At 37.0% G+C, this 19,500-nt stretch overlaps 1 protein-coding gene and 1 long non-coding RNA gene across 5 annotated transcripts in view; one reads left to right on the plus strand and one right to left on the minus strand.

Moving 5' to 3' along the window:
• Positions 1-15,381, minus strand: part of LOC140283151 (uncharacterized) — a 251,521-nt gene extending 236,140 nt beyond the window's left edge. The window contains exons 1-4 of one of the 3 annotated variants that reach the window (XR_011909974.1): positions 15,098-15,381; positions 14,370-14,513; positions 13,840-13,983; positions 12,475-12,776 (exon numbers count right to left, since the gene is read on the minus strand). This is a non-coding gene — a long non-coding RNA (uncharacterized lncRNA). Of the gene's footprint in view, positions 1-11,434; positions 12,777-13,839; positions 13,984-14,369; positions 14,514-15,097 lie in introns of those variants that run through there. The other 2 variants (XR_011909973.1, XR_011909975.1) reach the window with 2 other exon arrangements.
• The window catches only part of LOC140283144 (anoctamin-4-like), a 61,731-nt gene that overhangs the window by 29,859 nt on the left and 12,372 nt on the right, over positions 1-19,500 (plus strand). For both annotated transcript variants that reach the window (XM_072377827.1, XM_072377828.1), the window contains 14 exons: positions 401-601; positions 3,176-3,324; positions 3,486-3,635; positions 4,831-4,931; positions 6,055-6,099; positions 6,178-6,309; positions 6,874-6,980; positions 7,460-7,515; positions 7,670-7,791; positions 9,228-9,362; positions 10,488-10,584; positions 10,809-10,869; positions 16,169-16,251; positions 18,615-18,755. In XM_072377827.1, coding sequence (XP_072233928.1) covers positions 401-601; positions 3,176-3,324; positions 3,486-3,635; positions 4,831-4,931; positions 6,055-6,099; positions 6,178-6,309; positions 6,874-6,980; positions 7,460-7,515; positions 7,670-7,791; positions 9,228-9,362; positions 10,488-10,584; positions 10,809-10,869; positions 16,169-16,251; positions 18,615-18,755 — 1,580 coding nt within the window. The remainder of the gene's footprint in view (positions 1-400; positions 602-3,175; positions 3,325-3,485; positions 3,636-4,830; positions 4,932-6,054; positions 6,100-6,177; positions 6,310-6,873; positions 6,981-7,459; positions 7,516-7,669; positions 7,792-9,227; positions 9,363-10,487; positions 10,585-10,808; positions 10,870-16,168; positions 16,252-18,614; positions 18,756-19,500) is intronic.

Genomic DNA, 19,500 nt, shown 5'->3' on the forward strand with positions numbered 1-19,500 from the left:
CTTGCTTCCAAACCAAACTCTGAATCAATGTAAATGTTCCTCCAGTGCCGACTGTTGGCATGTTTACCATGTACATTTTCTATAAGAAACTAATAAAGACTCCATGACATTACCTGTTTTTATTTTTTTAATTAGCTATAAATCCCTCTGAGAGCTCATATGGTGAAAACATGCTAGGTAATTGGAAGGCTGCGCTAAAGTATATGCTGATTTATCTTCTGTCTTGGATTGTAATCCATGACGCGGCCAATACTTTGCTGACATATCTACTACCTGCCATTGTGCTTGTAATGTGAATGCAATTCATATTTTGTCATAGGACAGCAAGCTGTACCAGATGATAACTTATGCGGCAATACATGAAGAAATAACTTGTAATCAAGTTCTCTGTGTTCTGTAGATGTGAGTTTATCTCTACATGGATCTGAGCCCCAGCAGCAGAGCCCCCACCAGCACAGAGTCCTGCTGCAGCCTTCAGCATCTGGCTACCAGGCAGTGGACAGACCTCTCGCTTTCCCATACTGTGGGAGGGAAGACATCATGGAGGAATTTCTTGCCAAAACCCTGGATGCTAACATTCAAGACAATGTGCCTCCACAGGGTGAGATGCACCATCAACAGAGCTCTAATACCTCAGTTTGGTCAAACTCAGTCATGGGCCCATATCAAGAACAGTCAGCATTTCAACAGTAACAGGCAGTTTCTAGTGTGCACAACTGGGCTGTGTGTGACCAATAGTGCACTGAAATCGTTGAGCAGTGCATGGCATGACACAAAGGTAAGCTGTGAGAGCAATGTTGTGTTTGATACTTCCGTGTCGTAGTTAGAAAGTATCCATCTGAAGATATAAACCTATTCATATTTTAATATTGCTGTTCGGTTAGAAGTGGTTGCAGACTTGGTTTGCAGCTGTATACATAACATAATAAAACATATTAAAATCACAGACTAGACTTAAGCAACAAGCATAGGCACAATAGATAACTTCAACTGTGTGGCCCCACACAGGTTATAAAGGGGACAGATATACAGAAATTTACTATATCAGCCCTAGACAGCAACCATCTGAGTGTTGACACAAGTTTTAAAGGGTTCAAGAAGAGCAGGAGACGTGTGTTCAGTTCTCGAATAGTATTTATTTAAAAAAAGAAGTGAACTATACTGGCAAGACCTGAAAAAAGGAGAAACTGTCAAAAGACAAGTCCAAATGATTTCATTCCACAATATTAAAATAGTTCACAGGAGTTAAAAGCTGCTAAAGTTTAAGGTTAAAATCATCATTAAATAATACTTTAAACATTTATTTAATTTATTTTGGGATACTTATTGGTATTTTGAGGTTGATTTCCAGTAGATTTAAAAAACCAAGTATGTAATTTTTGGGACATATTTCTTTGACAATCTATTTGTTTGTATTTCAAGGTTTTTCACCTGGGTTTGACCTGGACAATTGGTCATTGAGTGAATTCCAGTCGTATCTTCTGAGCAAGCTGCCCTTTCAAGTGGGGGAGCTGCAGTTTAAACCTCACAAAAGTGAGAGCCACTTGACAGCTATAACAATTTAGCTGAAAACAAGGAGCGGAGTTTGTGAGATGAGACAGCACAAAGTTATTCAAACTGACCGATGCGATATTTGGCAAAGTAAAAGGAATACAAGACGCCCATTTGGCATGAGAGGCTTCTCTAAAATTTCTAATATTCACTTTTTGCGAATTGCTTTGAATTGACGTGTATTGAATAATACTTTATGTATTCCCAAAAGGGAACTTTCTTTATTCAATCCTATTTATTTAGTTTTCTTACTTTGGATTTAAGATGATCAACTTGACTGTTTTAGATTATCCCTCTCTCACCATCCATATTTGTCTGTCCCATTATGAATATGATATTGTAGAAACACCTTAACTCAACTTAGCACCAACCATCTCATGACAAAGCAGGCAGTGGCTGAGTGTTAGCTAACCGGCCAAAGTGAAAATGCTAAACTAACATCAATAAAGTAAGACGAAACCTTGTAATCTTCAACAAAAACCATGTTAGAGTTTTTGAGGTTATCAAATATAGTGCAGAAAAGTTTTGTTGATACAGCTTCAGTTCAACATGTTCCGTTGTTCTGCCTTACATTTCACAATGAAAATCCATACATTTTGTATATCCGCTGAATCCAAAACAGGTTTGTGGGCGAGCTTGAGCCTATCCCAGCTGTAATTTGACAAGAGGCAGGATACACCCTGGACAGGTCGCCTGTCCATCACAAGGCCACATAGAGACAAACGGGTCAAACAACCATCCATGCTCAAGCTCACTGCTAGATCAATTTAGAGACACCAATTAACCTGACATACATGTTTGTTTTGGTTGGTGGAAGCCTGAATACCCAGAGAGAACCCACGCATACACGGAGCAAACATGCAAACTCCACATAGAAAGGCCCCAGCTGGAATTAGAACCATAAACTCTCTTGCTGTGAGGTGACGGCGCAAATCACCACAACACCATGCAGCCCCACATGAAAAATACACCACTTAATTCTGTCTGCATCAAGTTTAGGTAACATACCCTGCTATTGCTTTCAATATAGCATTAATTAGGTAAGACATAAACAAGCTTCAGCATTTAGCTATAGATTGGTTTAATGTGAATTTGTACTCGATAGTATCATTTTGTTTGCAATTTTGTCAGTACCCTTAAAAGTACAGTTTGATGCCCAGTCTTAGTTGAGGTTGAAAATCATTATTACCCTACAGATCACAAATTTAGCCAAAACTAATTAATTCATGAGACATTCGTGACTGAATATTACTTTCATTTCTAATAGAATGAAATTATGAAGTGGAAATATTTCATGTCCAGAAGACGAAAAGTCAGCCTTGTTGTTGCATATTTGTTCTGCAAAAACACTTTGGCTATTGTTCAGCAACCTAACTCTAAACGAGCTGATGGAGAGATGAACATATATTTCAACTTGCATAATTGGATGAGACAATACAACTGTGAGGCAGAGATTTGTATGAGCGTCAGCATTGTACATGCTGGTTGGTGCTAAATTAAATACCAAATGGTTAGCAGCCCAACTCCAGAAACACTGTTATTCCGCGTTTCTTACCATGTTTGTATTCTGTTGTAATTTTACACAAGATTATCAGTTTTTCTAATTTTTCCATCGTGTTTCTAGCTGTCAAGGATGTTAACGTGCTGCTGGAGGGAGAAAGGTCAGAGGGCATCAGCAGCCCTTCCAGAGAGGATGAAGCCACTCTGCAAAACCCTGCAACCCACAGCAGCATCCTTGATGACAACACAAAGTCCAGTTTAGGCAACCAAGAGGTGAGTGGTGCAACTAGTCTCTGCTAAAGTTGTATGCATATTTCACACAAAAATTATTTTTAGAGTCACAAGATTAAAATGTGATGTTTGGGATAACATCCACTGATCAGTTACCAATTACCATATTTTATTAGTTTGTGTTTATGACTATCTGTCCTCAGGGGAGGGGCAAGTCCAGTGGCCTTTACTTCAGTGATGGAAAGAGACGAATAGACTACATCCTGGTTTATAGGAAATCCAGCTCGCAGTCAGAGAAGAGGGAGGTATTTGAGCGGAACATCCGTGCTGAGGGCTTACACATGGAAAAGGAGGTAAAGAAAAAATTCTAGATTTTTTGGCAAGGGTTCTTCGGAAAGCGTTTTTCTTACCATCGCAAAATACTGGCTATCTTACAACTTTGAAACAGAGAGGTTTGTCAGAGTTCTTTGTTGAAAACAGGTGCCTGCTTTGGCTGACAGCAGAGTTGTATTCAGTCAGGCTGTAGTTCTTTAAATACAGTCAGGCTGAAATGGCTCGTGCTGCAGACTATACAACAAAAACAAGGGGCTAAAAGAGGCTAAAAAACATTGTATTGGCCAAAAGAACAGCACAATCAGATGAAGGAAAACTGATTGAAGCAGCTTTGAAAGTAATTATTTTGTCTGGGTACCAGAAATCCAGCTCCCTGTTTAGAGCAGTAAGAAAAGATGTAACCACTAAATAGTGCACTATTACCCCTGCTGCCAGGAATTAATTGTCTTGCACCACTCGCGTCAGCACCACTTCAGGGTTGGGTTAGGGTAAGTTATACGCATGGAGGTCAAGGTAAAAGGTAGGGGTTCTTACTGTACAGCAAAGTTGCAAAACAAAACTAGTCAAATTGCTAGAAAAATAAATGAAGAATGCAAATAAATGAGAGGTTAGATAGGTTCTTGTACTGACAGAATTAGCTATGCTTTAATTACTGTGACAAACATGCAGCTCATACAGCTTCTTCATTTCTAGAGGCTCTTTAACGCAGACTTACAATCCATGTAGTCTCACTGGCCAGATAGCAGAATTTTTAAATTCTTAGAGCTTTTGTGTTGGTGTCTGACGTCTGAGTGTTCACTGATAGACTATCAACTCCTACAGCAAAACCAAATGAGCTGACAGCAATTTTGTCCTCTGCCGCTCCTTGTATAGTACAAGTGCAACTTGAAAGAATGGAACTCTTCTCTGATCTCTGTTAACTTCAGCGTTATTTTTAATGCTGTAGCATCAAGGTCATGATGATTTAGATGCAGGGAAAGACGATGAATCTCCAACCTTCAGCCCAGTTATGCATTTCTTGTACAGAGTATTTTAGTTATTTATAGGTCTCTTCCCATATATCTTAACACAGACACCCACACTGTCAGACAGTACAGTCAGGTGAGGAAAAGTGGCGGCATACTGATTCTAAACGGCCAGCATGGAAGTATTTTGTAGCCCTTGTTGTAATTTGCTGAAATTATATTCCTGTGTGTGTGTTTGGCCTCCATACAGGCCTCTTTAACCAACAGTGACGTAATCTTCCTGAAACTTCACGCACCTTGGGATGTTCTCTGTCGCTACGCAGAGCTCATGAACATTCGCATGCCTTTTAGGTAAGATTAAGTTTCTTAATACGTATACGTATTTTTTTACTAAACGCTATCCTGTCATCTGTACATGGACCGTCAGACTTTCATGTCTTAGAGTAAGAATATCAATGTGACTTTGTCTCTAGTACATATGGCAATAAAGTTTTAACTGAATTGTGCCTGCCACCATTGTTAGCTGACTGTCTTTGGTTTACTTTGGCTAAAAAGTTGGTCATAATGGTCAAATCTAGTCAAGAAGGGGCTATAGGGTGGTGGGAAAGAGAAAGGAAATGGAGCTTATAGTGAGGAATTGAATCACACTGCAAACAACAAGATGAAAAAAAAAAGAAAGATCCATATTTTGGACTGGATTACTCACCTGAGTGCACTACATCCACTCAGATTCCTTCACACTGCACAATCACAGCAGTGTTGTGCCAAAATCTACTTCCCTCTTTTTTTAAACTACAACACATTAAAATACATTCAGTAACGTACTTGTTTAGAGGCATAGTAGTCAGCGGATGTTATAATTGGCTATATATGAACAAAGATTTTTGATTTATTTTTGATTTTTTTGCTTACTGTTGACAGATACAGTATGTTTAGCAATCTGTGTTTAGCAAATGACTGAGACATGATTAAAGATGGTAGTTCTACTACATCACATAATACATTACATCATACTAAAGATTAGCATGCTGGGCCTGAGGATACAAAAGACAGTGTGGGTGTAAGCAGGATTCTTACAACACGGTGGGTAAACAAACCCAATTACACAATACGAATGCAGCGTGACTCCGACTTTACATTCTCCATTTTAAAAAGTATAATTTTCTCAAGTAAAATACGAAATCAGTTCATCTTTCCATGGGTTATTATAGTGTCAATAAATAGAGTCACTGCTTCTGAGAATAGTGCTGGGGTTCTTCAGAATATAATTACATTTTTCAGTATTTTGCCTCAAATAAGCTTATTTTTATCCAGTCAGGTTTCAAGTATCACTGTTCAGCTCCCCCTCTTGTCCAAATATGGTAATCTCTGACTATATAAAAGTTAAGATGGCAACAGTCAAATGCCATCAAGTATTAAAACGCTAGTCCACAAACCAGTGGTTTATCTCACTTTGATTATATCTTTTACGTAGGAGAAAGATCTTTTACATGCACAGACGGCACAAGTTTTTAAGCAGGTGAGTGTTTTATCTAAGAAGCAATGTTTAAATTAACACAGCAATGCACCTGTAGCTATAACAGATATTTATTTACAGGATGGAGAAGCGCATCAACAAATTCCGTGGGTGGCTCCCACGCAAACCCATGAAGTTTGATAATGACACTCTTCCTGACTTGGAGGAGAATGAAAGCTTTACAGCCCCCTTCAGTCGATCAAGGATCCACCAGTGAGGGTTTTTTTTTTTAATTAACTACACATTAGATACCCAACACTGTGAATCACTAGTTTCCATTCTTTTTACTCTTGCCCCTAAAAATTCTTTGTGCTGCCTCTCTCATTTAGACCTACGCACATGCAGTCATGTAAAAGAGTGTATACCCACTTTCTATTCTAAGATTTAAGGAAACGTGATAAAAAATAATCGTCTGGTCAGGAGTAGGTCTTTTAAATTATTTCAAATACAACCGCACATGACACATTACACAGAGACTTTATTTATTCAACAAAAATGCCAAAATGCTCCATGTGTCAAAAACCTAAATAAATGAAAATAACATAAATATAAATAATTAGATAATGACACGTAGTAACATGTCGAGTTGCTCATTTATGGTTGTATTAACCTGCATGTTTTCACCTAGTGCGGACCAGGGGATTTTTTAAAAATGACATCCCAATGCACTTTAGAAGTGAGAAAGGGGTACGCTTTCTTTTTCACATGACTGCACATCCACAAAATACATTTTATTCACAGCAAACAGATTTCTTTTTACAACTTCTTTCTTTGCAGTTTCATCATCCACAACAAAGACACATTTTTCAACAATGCCACCAGAAGTCGCATCGTGCACCACATCCTTCAACGGGTCAAATATGAAGAGGGGAAAAATAAGATGGGTGAGTTTTTCCCTGCATATTATAAAAAAATGCCAGAGATAGTTGCTGTGGACGGAGTCTAATATATAGAGCATGTGAGATTTACTATGTACAGAAACTAATCAAAAGAGCAAAAGGAGAGAAATAATGTTCACTGCTGCAGAATTAATACAATTTTGTTCATTCCTACAATATACCGTATCTGCTGCTAATTTTTTGTGACAAGCTAACAGTACAGTCACCTACAAAAGTGACAAAGTAACCTTCTAACACACTGGAGTATCTTTATTTTTTGTATCTCCAATATGTAGCATATTTTACAGAAAGGGCAAGATTCACTCCTGTGGCAATGGTGGCAGTGCATTTTTTAAAATAATTAATCTTAATTCAATGACCATTTTATGGTAGTTATTCTCTTAAAGAAACATGCTGTCATCATACAAACCGCTAGACTAATAACATTCGTTGCTCTTCTTTTCCTTTTTCTTTTTTGACGGCAGGGCTTAATCGTCTTTTGACCAATAATTCGTACGAGGCAGCTTTCCCTCTTCATGAGGTAATTTAATGATCTGATCTTTTCAAAGTGCTTAACTCACTCGCTTCCACCACCTGTTTTTGCTCTGCACAGTATGTGATCATTAGAGTTTCCGTGTACTTGCAAACATTGTGCAGATAGGTTTCTGTGTATCTATGTATGCACACTTCAACAGGGCAGCTACCACAGCAAAAACCCCATCAGAACACACGGAGCAGAAAACCATCGGCACCTGCTGTACGAGTGTTGGGCCTGGTGGGGAGTTTGGTACAAGTACCAGCCACTGGACCTCATCAGGTAACTGTATGCAAACAATTTCATTTTCCTAAAAAAAAAGCCCTGCATTTACTTTAACTGTTTAGCATACCAGCACACATTCATTACAGACTGGTCTGTATTTCTAATTTTCGTTCTCATAGTATGACTTATCATATTTTTCTATAATGCCTTATATTGATACCTTAAAGTAAAATCTGAAATGGTGTATGTGAAAACTATGTGAATACTTTGTTTCCACATATGTGTGTTTGTGTGTGAGTAAACGTTCTATGTATATTCCCATAATCTCTGACTGGTATTCCATAAAACTGTACAGGAAAATTGTTTAAATTATTAGCATTTCCTATTGCTAATAAATGCTTCTAAATAAATAAAAACTTTCCTTTTGTTTAACACAAGGGGGCATAGTCTATGTATCAGATAGAACTGCGGACATATGGAAATAAGCTGTAAACAAAGTGTTACGCCTTGCTTCCACATGCGTGTGTGTTCATATGGAAGTAAACCGGAAGTCAATTCATTCCTATAAGATTCCCTGTCATTTCTGGTGTGCAAAATTCTTTTTTCTTGTCCTTTCTTACTAGAATTTGCTTCGAGGACATAAAAAAAAACTTCTGCAGGCAATTTCAGAGAGGGACCATATTGTGTGCAAGGAAGTTGCATCGATTAAGTTAGCTAACAGGCTAACAAACTACTAGTTTGATGGTCAAGCACACCATTTTGTGTTGAACACACACATGATTAAAACTCTGTAGCTGTTTTTAGTCGACATTTGTACTGAAATGACAGGAAGCTGTATAACATACATGTACAAGCAGATCTTTCACGAAAATGACAAAGGCAGACCAACCTATCTACTTCATATCTGTATTGTTAGTGTGGTTCCGTCTTGATAATTCCATGAACAGATTTCATAAAAATCCATGGAAAAATGTCTAAAATTAGTGTTTCCCATTGCTGACACTAGGGGTCTTAGACTACATATCAGACAGAATTATGGCCTTAAGTCATTTCATTAAGCTGTTACTTAATATGTAACACTCCCTGCACCACATCAAATTTAAATCCCTTCTGAAACTGATTGAATAGCAATGCTCCTATTCCTATCAGGGTTTTAGTTTTACATTACATTTATTGAGTAGACGCTTTTATCCAAAGTGACTTACGATTGGAGACTACACTGAGGGGATCAGTATCTTTCCCAAGGATACTTTGATATGTACACATGCAAGCCTGCATTTTTTCTTTTATCCCCTCCATCCGTATCTTATTTGCTCATGATAACCATGACTTAAAAAAAAAGATCTTTTAATGCATCAAAACCTAACTGTCAACAAGGAAATGAATATAGAAAAAGAAAGAAAAATAAGATAAGTAAATGAGATAGATGAATAAATAATAAAAATAAATAAATAACACAGGCTCATTCATCTTGTCCTCCGGTGGGGTTTCAGGAGGTATTTCGGCGAGAAGATTGGTCTGTACTTTGCCTGGCTCGGCTGGTACACAGGGATGCTGTTTCCTGCAGCTCTGGTCGGTCTTCTTGTATTCCTGTATGGTGTTTTCACACTGGAGCACTGCCAGGTCAGGTAAACACAACCCCTTAAATATATGAGTTCATATATGGATGCAATAAACTCAGCAATATATAAAGGACTTAATAGATAAAGTGATATACCAATAAATGTCAATAATAAAGCAAAAAATGACTTAGGCAATTATGCAGTAATTAATGTATAAATAAATTGATATCTCTGCTTCAGTTTCCAACTGTATTCATTTCAATTTGTGTTAATGCGCCTATTAATTTACACTGACATTTAATTTTCAATTTCATTTATTAATTTGATAATTCATTGTAAAATGTTTTATATATTCCTTCTTTGATCCCTTCACTTATTTTTACCATAACTTTTTCTCAGTATTTTCCCTCTTCTTTATTTCCCCAAACCCATTTTTTTATGTCTTTTTATTGTCATATTATGATGTTACAAAAATCTTTTGAATTAAATCATTGCTTTTTTATCTGTAGAATGTACTGTATTTATGTCTATTATTTCCCCTTTGAATTTATCTCCCTATTTATTTGCCAAAACCCATTTATTTCCATGTTTTCCTTTTACATTCCTGTATGCATTCTTGCTTCATAAATAAATAAATGACACATTATTAAATCAATAAATTGAATTGAAAATGGCATGGCAAAATAGGACAATGGAGTATTATGACAAAACTGAATGTATATATTCCTTTATGTATATCTTTGTGTATCTATTTCTCGTGATGCAGTTTCAGTCCTCCATATTCATAGAGGTCATGACTGAATTCTACATTTTTATGGAAGATGCAGCCTTATTACTATACTGATGTTTATGCAGCAGGAATGTTCAGTAAGTGCAGATCAGATATTCAGTGTAGTGCAAAAATCATGTAATTTCTTTTATACCAAAACTAATTTGGTCTTGCAGATAAGGGAACAGAGTGTATAATTGCCCTTTTGAAACAAATAGAATTAGTTGCTGTTAAACAAAAAAGAACATTCAAGAAGAGTACAAGAATACATGTATAAGCAAATGAACTTCATAATTATAAGAGTGTGTTTTTCAAAGTTGCACTCGTTTGGGCTGTACCATGTTGCTTAATGGCACTCTGGGTCTTCCTGTGACAGCTTAACCAGAAGGTCATAGGTAATTTTGTTTTTGTTTTTCCATCAGCAAAGAAATCTGCCAAGCCACTGACATCATCATGTGTCCCATCTGTGATCAGTATTGCCCCTACCTGAGACTGTCAGACAGCTGCATCTACGCCAAGGTAACGCAACAGCGAGGGGTCAGACTGTTCTGTGCTTTGTCAATGTACTCGTCAAAAGTGTGTTCATGTGCCAAACAAAAGACCCAAAGTGGGACTTTCTGTTTGTCTTTGAGATTGAGAGTTTAAGCAAAAAAAACATGTGCTGAACCCTTACATGTAGAATAATTCTGTTTCTCTTGTCTGTTTTTAGTGTCCTTTTTAAAGCTTCTTGTATTCATTTTAAGGTCACCCATTTCTTTGACAATGGGGCAACTGTTTTCTTTGCTGTATTCATGGCAGTTTGGGGTAAGTCTTTGTTAAATAACACTCTTTCTTAAGCAAATTTAACTTTATGCACCAACATTGTATGTGAGCAACCTTCTCAAGACTCTAATGTGTCTATACATTTTAAATCTGCATTAAAGGTCCAGTGTGTAGGTTGTAGTTAAACCTGGTGGTGAAGTTGCAGGCTGCAACCAACTGAGTCCCCCTGCCTATCTTCCTGTCCAAGCATAGAGGAAAAACTGAAGTGGTTATAAAAATGGGTCTTTATTGTAGAAATATGGCAATGCTGCATGGTGGGGAAGGAACAGCATAGTCTGTTACAGCCTAGTCTATCTAGAGAATGTGTAGTAGTTACATTTGTGCACATGTCAAAATATAGCAGTGTCATCATAAAGGTGCAGAAATTATGAGATGATATTGTGCATAGGGAAGCATTCAGGAGATCCAATGCCAGGCTGTCAACATATTTCTATTTTTATTAATAAACACATGTCTAACCATGTGTTTTTAATTCTTCACCAAAACCATATTTTAATTGGATGGATTCTATGTTTTTGTTTCGCCTCCAAACCAACCACAACTGACAGAAAAGTAGAAAAATCTAATGATATTTTGACAATACAGGGACTCAAAGTCGGTTTTCTTACAAACAGCCCTTGTTGTAGTTGTTGTTACCATTTGCAAAGGAAAACATGGGCCATGTACTATTTCTCTGCCTTTATAGCAGAGACGCAACAACATTTTTTATCCTGCTGGTCACTTTTTTACACAGAATAATTCCACATTTCAGAGAAAGACCCTCGGATAGCCGTTTGTAAAGCATGTGATGCTGAAATCTCAAGAGGGGATGCATCTGCAAAGCATTTCTCAACGTCGGGTTTAATTTATCATTTAAAATCAAAACATCTCTATTGTCATGCTGATTTTGAGAAGAACGCACACTATTTTTACACTCTTTTGTTGTAGGCCTGCAGAGAAAATATTGTTATATCTTTCAGCAGTTTTTAATGCACTTGACTTTAATGAAGATATTTAATTTCACCATCTTTCAGCAGTCAGTTATAGGCTATTCAGGAGAGGGTAAAACATTTGATTTAGAATTTTATTACACAATAGTATTTTGTTGATATTATTGTGCATTGCTGGAATGTCAGCGTTTAGAGCTAAATTAATATTTTCATTGTCATTTATTTATTAATTAAAGCGTGAATATTAATTGTTGTTGCACTGCCTTGACTTTAGTGAGCTAAGTACACGCAGTTCCAGCCATAACAGCAGTAGTACAAAAATTGGCATAATAATTTATTTTGGTTTTCATTTTCAGTTTTCAGTTTCGGACAAAAGATTTGATTTTGGTGCATCCCTACTTTATAGTGAAACTGCCATGTGTTATGTCCTATTCCTATTTGTGAGACTGTGCTTTCTGTTATTATAAAGGGCTCTTTCTAAGTAATGCAAACATATTTCTTATTTTCACGCAATTTTACAATATTGAAATTGTATTTAATCAAATGGAAGCATGGTTTTGTTATATCGCATGACCGCCAACAGAGTGCTTAAATGTTACACATCGGAACTTTTGTAATTGACTACAAAACAAGCACAAAATACCAGAGCTTGAACTGCCTTTTGGCTAGAATGCACCTAGTATAGTAACTAGAGCCTGGTCATGCTTCTGATCACCTGGTGACTCCAATATTCACACACCCCAACTAATTTCTCAAGAAAACATCATGTTTATGGTGTCATTTGCATGGTATGAGTTTATCAGCTCTGAACAAGGTCCCAGTGTATGAAAGGTGCACACAGAGATTCCGTAGTGTGTTCATATTTTTCCTCTGCAGCAGACCTGGCAGGCGATGAAGCAGCAGCATTATAAAATGATGAGATGGGATGTTTGGAAATGTCCGGATGAAAATATACGAACTCTGAAGAGACACAAAAAAAAAGATTGATTGTTTTGATTCAAAAACAGCACTGTGCTTTATGGGGCATCACGACCATGGTATTAAGCTAGATTGGGCCATGCCCCCTTCTTAAAAGCTTTTCAAATCTCTTTGTAACGTTTTGGAGCCATCTTAGAAGATGCAAAAAATCAGATACATGCCAGAGGTAAAGATGTGTTTTTTTCATTTATTTTTTTTTATACAGTCGTGTATGAATGGACTTATTACTAGTAATGATAAGTGTCTCCTCAAGTGACTCAAGTGACTTAAATGAGCTGTAAGAAGATAACAAAAAAAAAAAGATGTCAGCAGACTCTGGTGTATAGAGTTCACAGAGTAGGCTTTGTGCAATAATGGCCAGAAAAAAAGCCATTGCTTATGCAAAAGTTTGAGGGAAGGCATGTGGAATACCCAACAAGTTCTGCTATTTCTAGTGCAAACCCAAAACCTCTCATCCACCAAAGAACACCATCCCCGTAGTCAAGCACGGTGGTGGCAGCTTCATGCTGTGTGGGAGTTTTTCATCAACAGGGACTGGGAAACTGATCAGAATTGAGGGAATTGCTGATAATGCCATACATCAGCACAACCCGTACAACTTGAGGGAGCTGGAACAGGTTTTCTTTGAAAAATCTCAGTGGCTTGATGTTCTAAGCTCATAGACACAAAGACTTGCAGCTGTAATCGCCACAAAAAGTGGCTCTAACACAGTACTGTGTTGAATACATATGCACACACTGCTTTCTGTTTTGTTTCAGGGGTTTTTAAACACGTTTTGCTTTTCATTAACCTCACCAATTTGGATTTTTACATAAAAATCCCCAAACTTCTTAACAGTAAATACCAATTAAAATTACTCAAGTAATATTCATACCTGGAGTCATAAAATAAAAGATTTATATTTGAACCACTGTGTAAAGTTATAGTAAAATACATGATAAGCTTTAGTATAGATATCATTGCCATGTCATCAGAAACTTTTGCACTTTGTGAATTTTGAAGAGTGTTTAAAAAAAAAAGAAAGCACTGCAGTAAAAATGCTCACCACTCAGCTTGTTAACAGAGTCTGGGTGTTTGAGAGCCTCTTGTACTCTGTTGTCGAACCTCCAACATCTCAGCATGAAGAGCAGAGCTAAACACAGCTGAAGGACAAAGGTCAACACGCCCAGCACAATGATGGTGTCATTAACTGTTGCAGGGGAAGAACAGAGAAGAGCCAGACTGTTTTAATGTAACTTGTAAATAGTTGATACCCAACATAGAGAAATAAAAAATGAGAGTATATTGCTGTGGCTTTTGCTCAGTAATGAAAGCACTGCCGTCTATTAATAATTCACACACAGAGACATATTCAAGACAATGTCCTCATTGCAGACGAAACCCTATCTGCAACTTATTTATAAATATTTTATGGTGAGTTGCAACCGTGGTGGTTCTGAATCACATTCAAGACTTTACTTATTAAAGCTTTACTTATTAAAAATGCTAAGCCATTTGACTCAGTAGATAGTCCATGACTTCAAGTTAAATAATATTAAACAAGTAACAGACATTAAGAAGAAAATGCTGCTGTACCGGCTAATGATAGCTGTGGTGTTGACTCCCGGTAGGTGACCTCTGGCTGAGAGACGCCCAAAGTCAGGTTCTGGTTCTGAATGAACCCCATTAGGCATTCCCCCTGACTGTTCCAGGCACTCTCCCTGTGTAGTCAAGGACAGGCTATTGCATGTTTACTTTTGAAAAAGACCCCATTTTTCAGTACCAAAGATCAGATGTGGTTTACAAATCACCCTCCCAACTTCCACAGTATGAAACTCATTTGATGCAAGTAAAGAGCCCTGGGCTTGATAGTGTCAAAGTTGTGGAGCTTTTTTGAATTTCAGAAACAACCTTTAACAAACCATGCTATATAAAACAAGTAATACTGTAATACAGCCATCAATTGTCTTGGAAAAGAAACATATTTAACATGTTTTTCATCCAGTGTGAAACTGTAAAAACAGCTCAAGAGACTTGAGAACATTTCTAAGGAAAGGATTTAAAGACCAGTAGAACATCTGAGATATTCAAATAAAATACATTTAACAAAGTGAAATATAAAACAGGACAAAGTAATTTTGTATATATGAACTCAGACGTGTTAGACATGATATTAACACAGAGACTAACAGCTCTTAACACTGGGACAAATCTGTTTTCACAGCTGCTCATGCATGTCATAACTCAATGTGAACTCTGCAAATACTTGTTTTTTTTGTCACGTACAAACAAAAGTCGAACAGAAAGTTTATTAATGTACTAACCTTACAGTTACTGCCTCTCAGTGCTGTTCGTGCTGCTGTCCAAATGAATGTATTATTGGGTTCACCAGCAGCAGAGAATCCATTCAAATCCCTTCATTAAGGTTCCTCTGAAGTGCGCTCCCCTGCTGGCTCCCTGTGGAAAGCAGTGCCCCTCTCAGACAGCCGAACCTTCACATTCAAAACATCTTACTCTACTGTGTGTTTGATGGCTAAAGGCCACTGGGCTGCAGTTTTCAGCAGAGAGGCAGACAAACGTGTGTTCAATAAGTAAACTATACACAGGACTTTGCTCGGTAATAGAGTACCTATTGTGCATGCCTCAGACCTGTCTCTGTGAACGACCTCACAAGACTTTAATGATGCACTGTAAACACAATCTGAATATTATGCAATCAAACCAGTTTGTGTCACTCAGTATCACAAGGTAGTTTGGACTGAGCCAGTCACAGGCAATGAGTGCTTATCAACTGGAATTTGACGATCTGAATGCAACATAAAATCTCGAGTTAAATCCTAGAGTGTCATTTGTGGTTCCATTTGGTTCTAGTGGAAACCAAACCCCCCCCCCCCCCAGCCTTATCAATTTGGTCACACCTTACCCTTTTTAAACCAACAGCTGGTCACTGTTTCAAGTCTGTTTCAGACAGACTTGTTCAAACATGACAAGTCTGTCTGCTATTAACAACTACTAACCTACTTGTTTGCTTGTGAGCATGAGATAGTATTTAGCTGTTGGTTAGTTAGTAAAAGTTCAAATCTGGCTAACATTATGAAGAGGGAGTTAAAGTAAAGATTCAATTTTCATTCAAGTGGGATCTTATATGGCCATGATGTATTGTTTTCATCTCATCACAAGATGTACAACTACATCTAAATGGACAAAAGATGCCAATTAATTAGAATGATTGGAATGAATTATACTTATAAGACCAGGAGAGTATGAATCTGAAAATTATGTTTGAAATCCTGGTTCTTATTTGGAGATGAGAACCTAGAATCACTATTGAGATGGCGGCTTTTTAAGAGAAACACAGATCACATGCAATGAGTTGTTTTATCCATGTCTTCCAGCAACAGTCTTCCTAGAGTTCTGGAAAAGACGCAGAGCTGCCCTTGCATACGACTGGGATCTCATTGACTGGGAGGAAGAGGAGGTGAAACTTTTACTCGACTTATTCTTTTTCCCCTTGCTATCTGCTTCTTTAATGATATCATATAATTGATATGATAAATGTAGTGAAAAAATTCATGAGTGAAAAACAACATTCCTTATATTTGTATTTAGAGTTTTTTCTTTGCAGTTTGATTTAGATAAGTCACTTCTGACTTTTAAGTTTCAATCTAAACACTGAGGGCTTCCCAGCAGGTCCACCCTGGAGAACAGTGAATTGTTTGCTTACTTACCAATTTTGTCATATTTTAAAAGGAGAGTTTTTCTCACTGACTTCACGATGTGATGTAAATGTGCATATCTGACACATTTGTAATGAACGTTTGCATCTCACTGTTCTCACAATGTAATTTTGTTGTGCCAAATATTTTTGAGGTTTGCAGTGTTCATGCTGGTCTCAAGCCCCCAACCCCTTCTGTTGTTCAAATCAAAGGGCTCTTTGACAAGCTTCTCTTTGTGGGTGTGACAGTGACTCAGAATCTCAGCCTGCTTTGTACAGAACACATTAAAACAAAAATGTCCAAACCTTTTGAAAACAACAGTTTACAATGTATACAATACAGTAGTTGTGGTTTAGAGATAAACTAATTCTATCAGTTATTATTCTAAGCACAATAGTGAGCACAAACAAATCGTGAACATTTTGTGCCCCATTTTAGTGTTCTTTGTTTTGTAAATCAGGAATTACAAGTTTACTTTGTAAAATGAAATACAATTAGATACATTTTATCAAAGATCCACAATGTGAAGAACTTACACAACACACTATAAAAACTCAATACATGTTTTTTATTTAACATAAAAATGTATTTATTTATTTTTCCTTTTTTTACCCATGAAAGTTTAAAGCTATCCCTTATTCATTTGGAATCAACCAAGATACCCTTATACACACAGACACTGGGCACTAACTAATCTGCCCCCTTTAATATTCCTAAACTAAAATGATAATGTTGTAGTATCTAATCTTATTTTCATTAGTACTTCATAGTTGTTATTTGTAATTAACTCAGAACTATTACAATATGCAGTTGTTTTGTATGACTATTGCTGCATGTAGGATTGACCTGTATAGTTCTCTGTTGCAGTGGAGCTGAAGAAGCCTCTGACTGAACACACGTTGTTGTTTCATAGCTGTGTTGTGCAAAGGGTCGGCAGTGTTGTCCATTATGTTCATCTACTTGTGCATCATTCTTCCTTACACGATCAGCTTCAGGGTCGCACAGAGTCGGCCTTCATCGGCCGCGTTTCCCAGATTCGCTAAGAAGCTCTTAGCGCTTAGAGCTTCTTAGGAGTGCTAACTTAGACCGCTCCTAAGAAGCTCTTGGCACAGATGTAACTGGTTACTGTGTCAGTCAGTCTAGTGGAAATTAATTACGACCACACAGTTTGCCTCACTTTTCTTGAGACAGATTGATGATGACTCTAAAGCTGTTCCACTAAAACCATTTAGGAACATAGTACTACTTCCTGTACTATTATAACAAACTAAAAGGGTAAAACTGTTGTTAAGTTTTTTTTTTTCCAGATCAGCCTTGAATTTCTTTCACTAATTCTAGCCTCACAAACATGTCTGTCTGCAAGGACAAGTTCCCAATACCAGATCTAATTAGGTTGAAAACAGTAAGATGTGCTTATAGGTAATTGAAAATCTTTAGTAACTGATGGGTGTCAATTATACTCAACAACTTCCTGCCGTTGCTAGCTGCCAACAAATAGTGAATTTTCTTGGTATAAAATGTCAGAGGGACTGCTTGGAGAAGAGTGAGTCTCCTGTAGATGTATCACACCTATTAAAACGTATTACTGCTGACACTTCTAACACAAAGAATAAAGCTTCAGTTCACTTAAAAAGTAATTTGGACTTTTTTTTAAGCTAACTTAAACTGCTAAGACCAGTCACGATAACTTTACAGTCCCAAAATACCAAACATAGAATGCAGTATTTTAAAGTCTTTACACACAAACAAGCAGAAGCTTAAAACACAACATACGTCAGTGTATAAGGAACATTTGAACTCCTACGACCTATCAGAAACTTCACTGTAGCTTTCAGCTAATCAGTGATAGCATTCTGAAAAGTATATAACATTATTAGTTTGACTTTTGTATATATGCTCCATTTACTAGTTTTGATATTTTTAACTGAAATAAAAAGGAACATACTGTATAGATTTCTGTATTTATTTTTCATCTACTTGTACTTTTTTTTTTTGTATTATAGATATTTTACAATTGTCACCCATTTTGCAGAAACCCATCATTCACCCCCACTGTCCCTGAAAAATCTCCAACCCTTCAAATTACAAACTGGATTTTGCTCAAGGTTTGTCCTTTGTCTTTCAGGATGAAATTCGCCCCCAGTTTGAGGCCAAATATTCCAAGAAAGAGAGGATGAACCCCATATCCGGTAAACCAGAGCCTTACCAGGCCTTCACTGACAAATACAGTCGCCTCCTCGTTTCAGCATCTGGAATATTCTTCATGGTAAGATTCATAGTAGTATATAAGATTAACGTCATGTCACAGTTACTTCACATTGAATTTACCAGTGTGGTGGAAAAAATAATAGTGATTATCCAAGCTCAAAAACACTCAGGCAGGTTTATTGAACATTTCTTGAACAGCAAAACTTCAACACAGAGCACCTGTGTCAGAATGTAGCTCTAACTTAAGTTTCAGTGCATGTCGTATTATACCCGAACACAGGAGAAGAAAAAAATGTCTACGTATCAGACCATGCAAGCTGACTTCTTCTTATCTCCTGATGAGCTGGACGGCCTTGTGGAGTGCACAAACCAAAATGAACAATGAAATGCGGAATTGTTTGATTGGAAACATCTGATCTCTCTAGTGCCTGGGAAAGGGAGACCAGGTTTCACAAGTAACAAAAGAAATATTGTACTGTAACATCTGGTGCATCTAATGCCTGGGAATGACTATCAAGTCTTACAAGTGATTTATGCATGATGAGACACAAGTATAAGACTGAATAAAACTTTCCATTACAACCAGCTTATGTATTTTGATGACTTTAAAATAGTCAAATAATTAACATTATATACAAAATCAATAGTTAATGTGTAACATAATGTTAAATTTGTTGAATACCACATTGTCATGATTTTGTTGTAGTTCCCCTTTTTGTTGTCACAGCAGTAAATGAACTCACTCTTAAATTAGTCAGTTATTTTAGTCCCAAACAGTATCAAAAAATATAGAAATAGTTGTT

Source organism: Leuresthes tenuis, unplaced genomic scaffold (genome assembly GCF_036924035.1).
Source record: "Leuresthes tenuis unplaced genomic scaffold, fLeuTen1.0.hap1 SCAF_23, whole genome shotgun sequence".
NCBI lineage: Eukaryota > Metazoa > Chordata > Actinopteri > Atheriniformes > Atherinopsidae > Leuresthes > Leuresthes tenuis.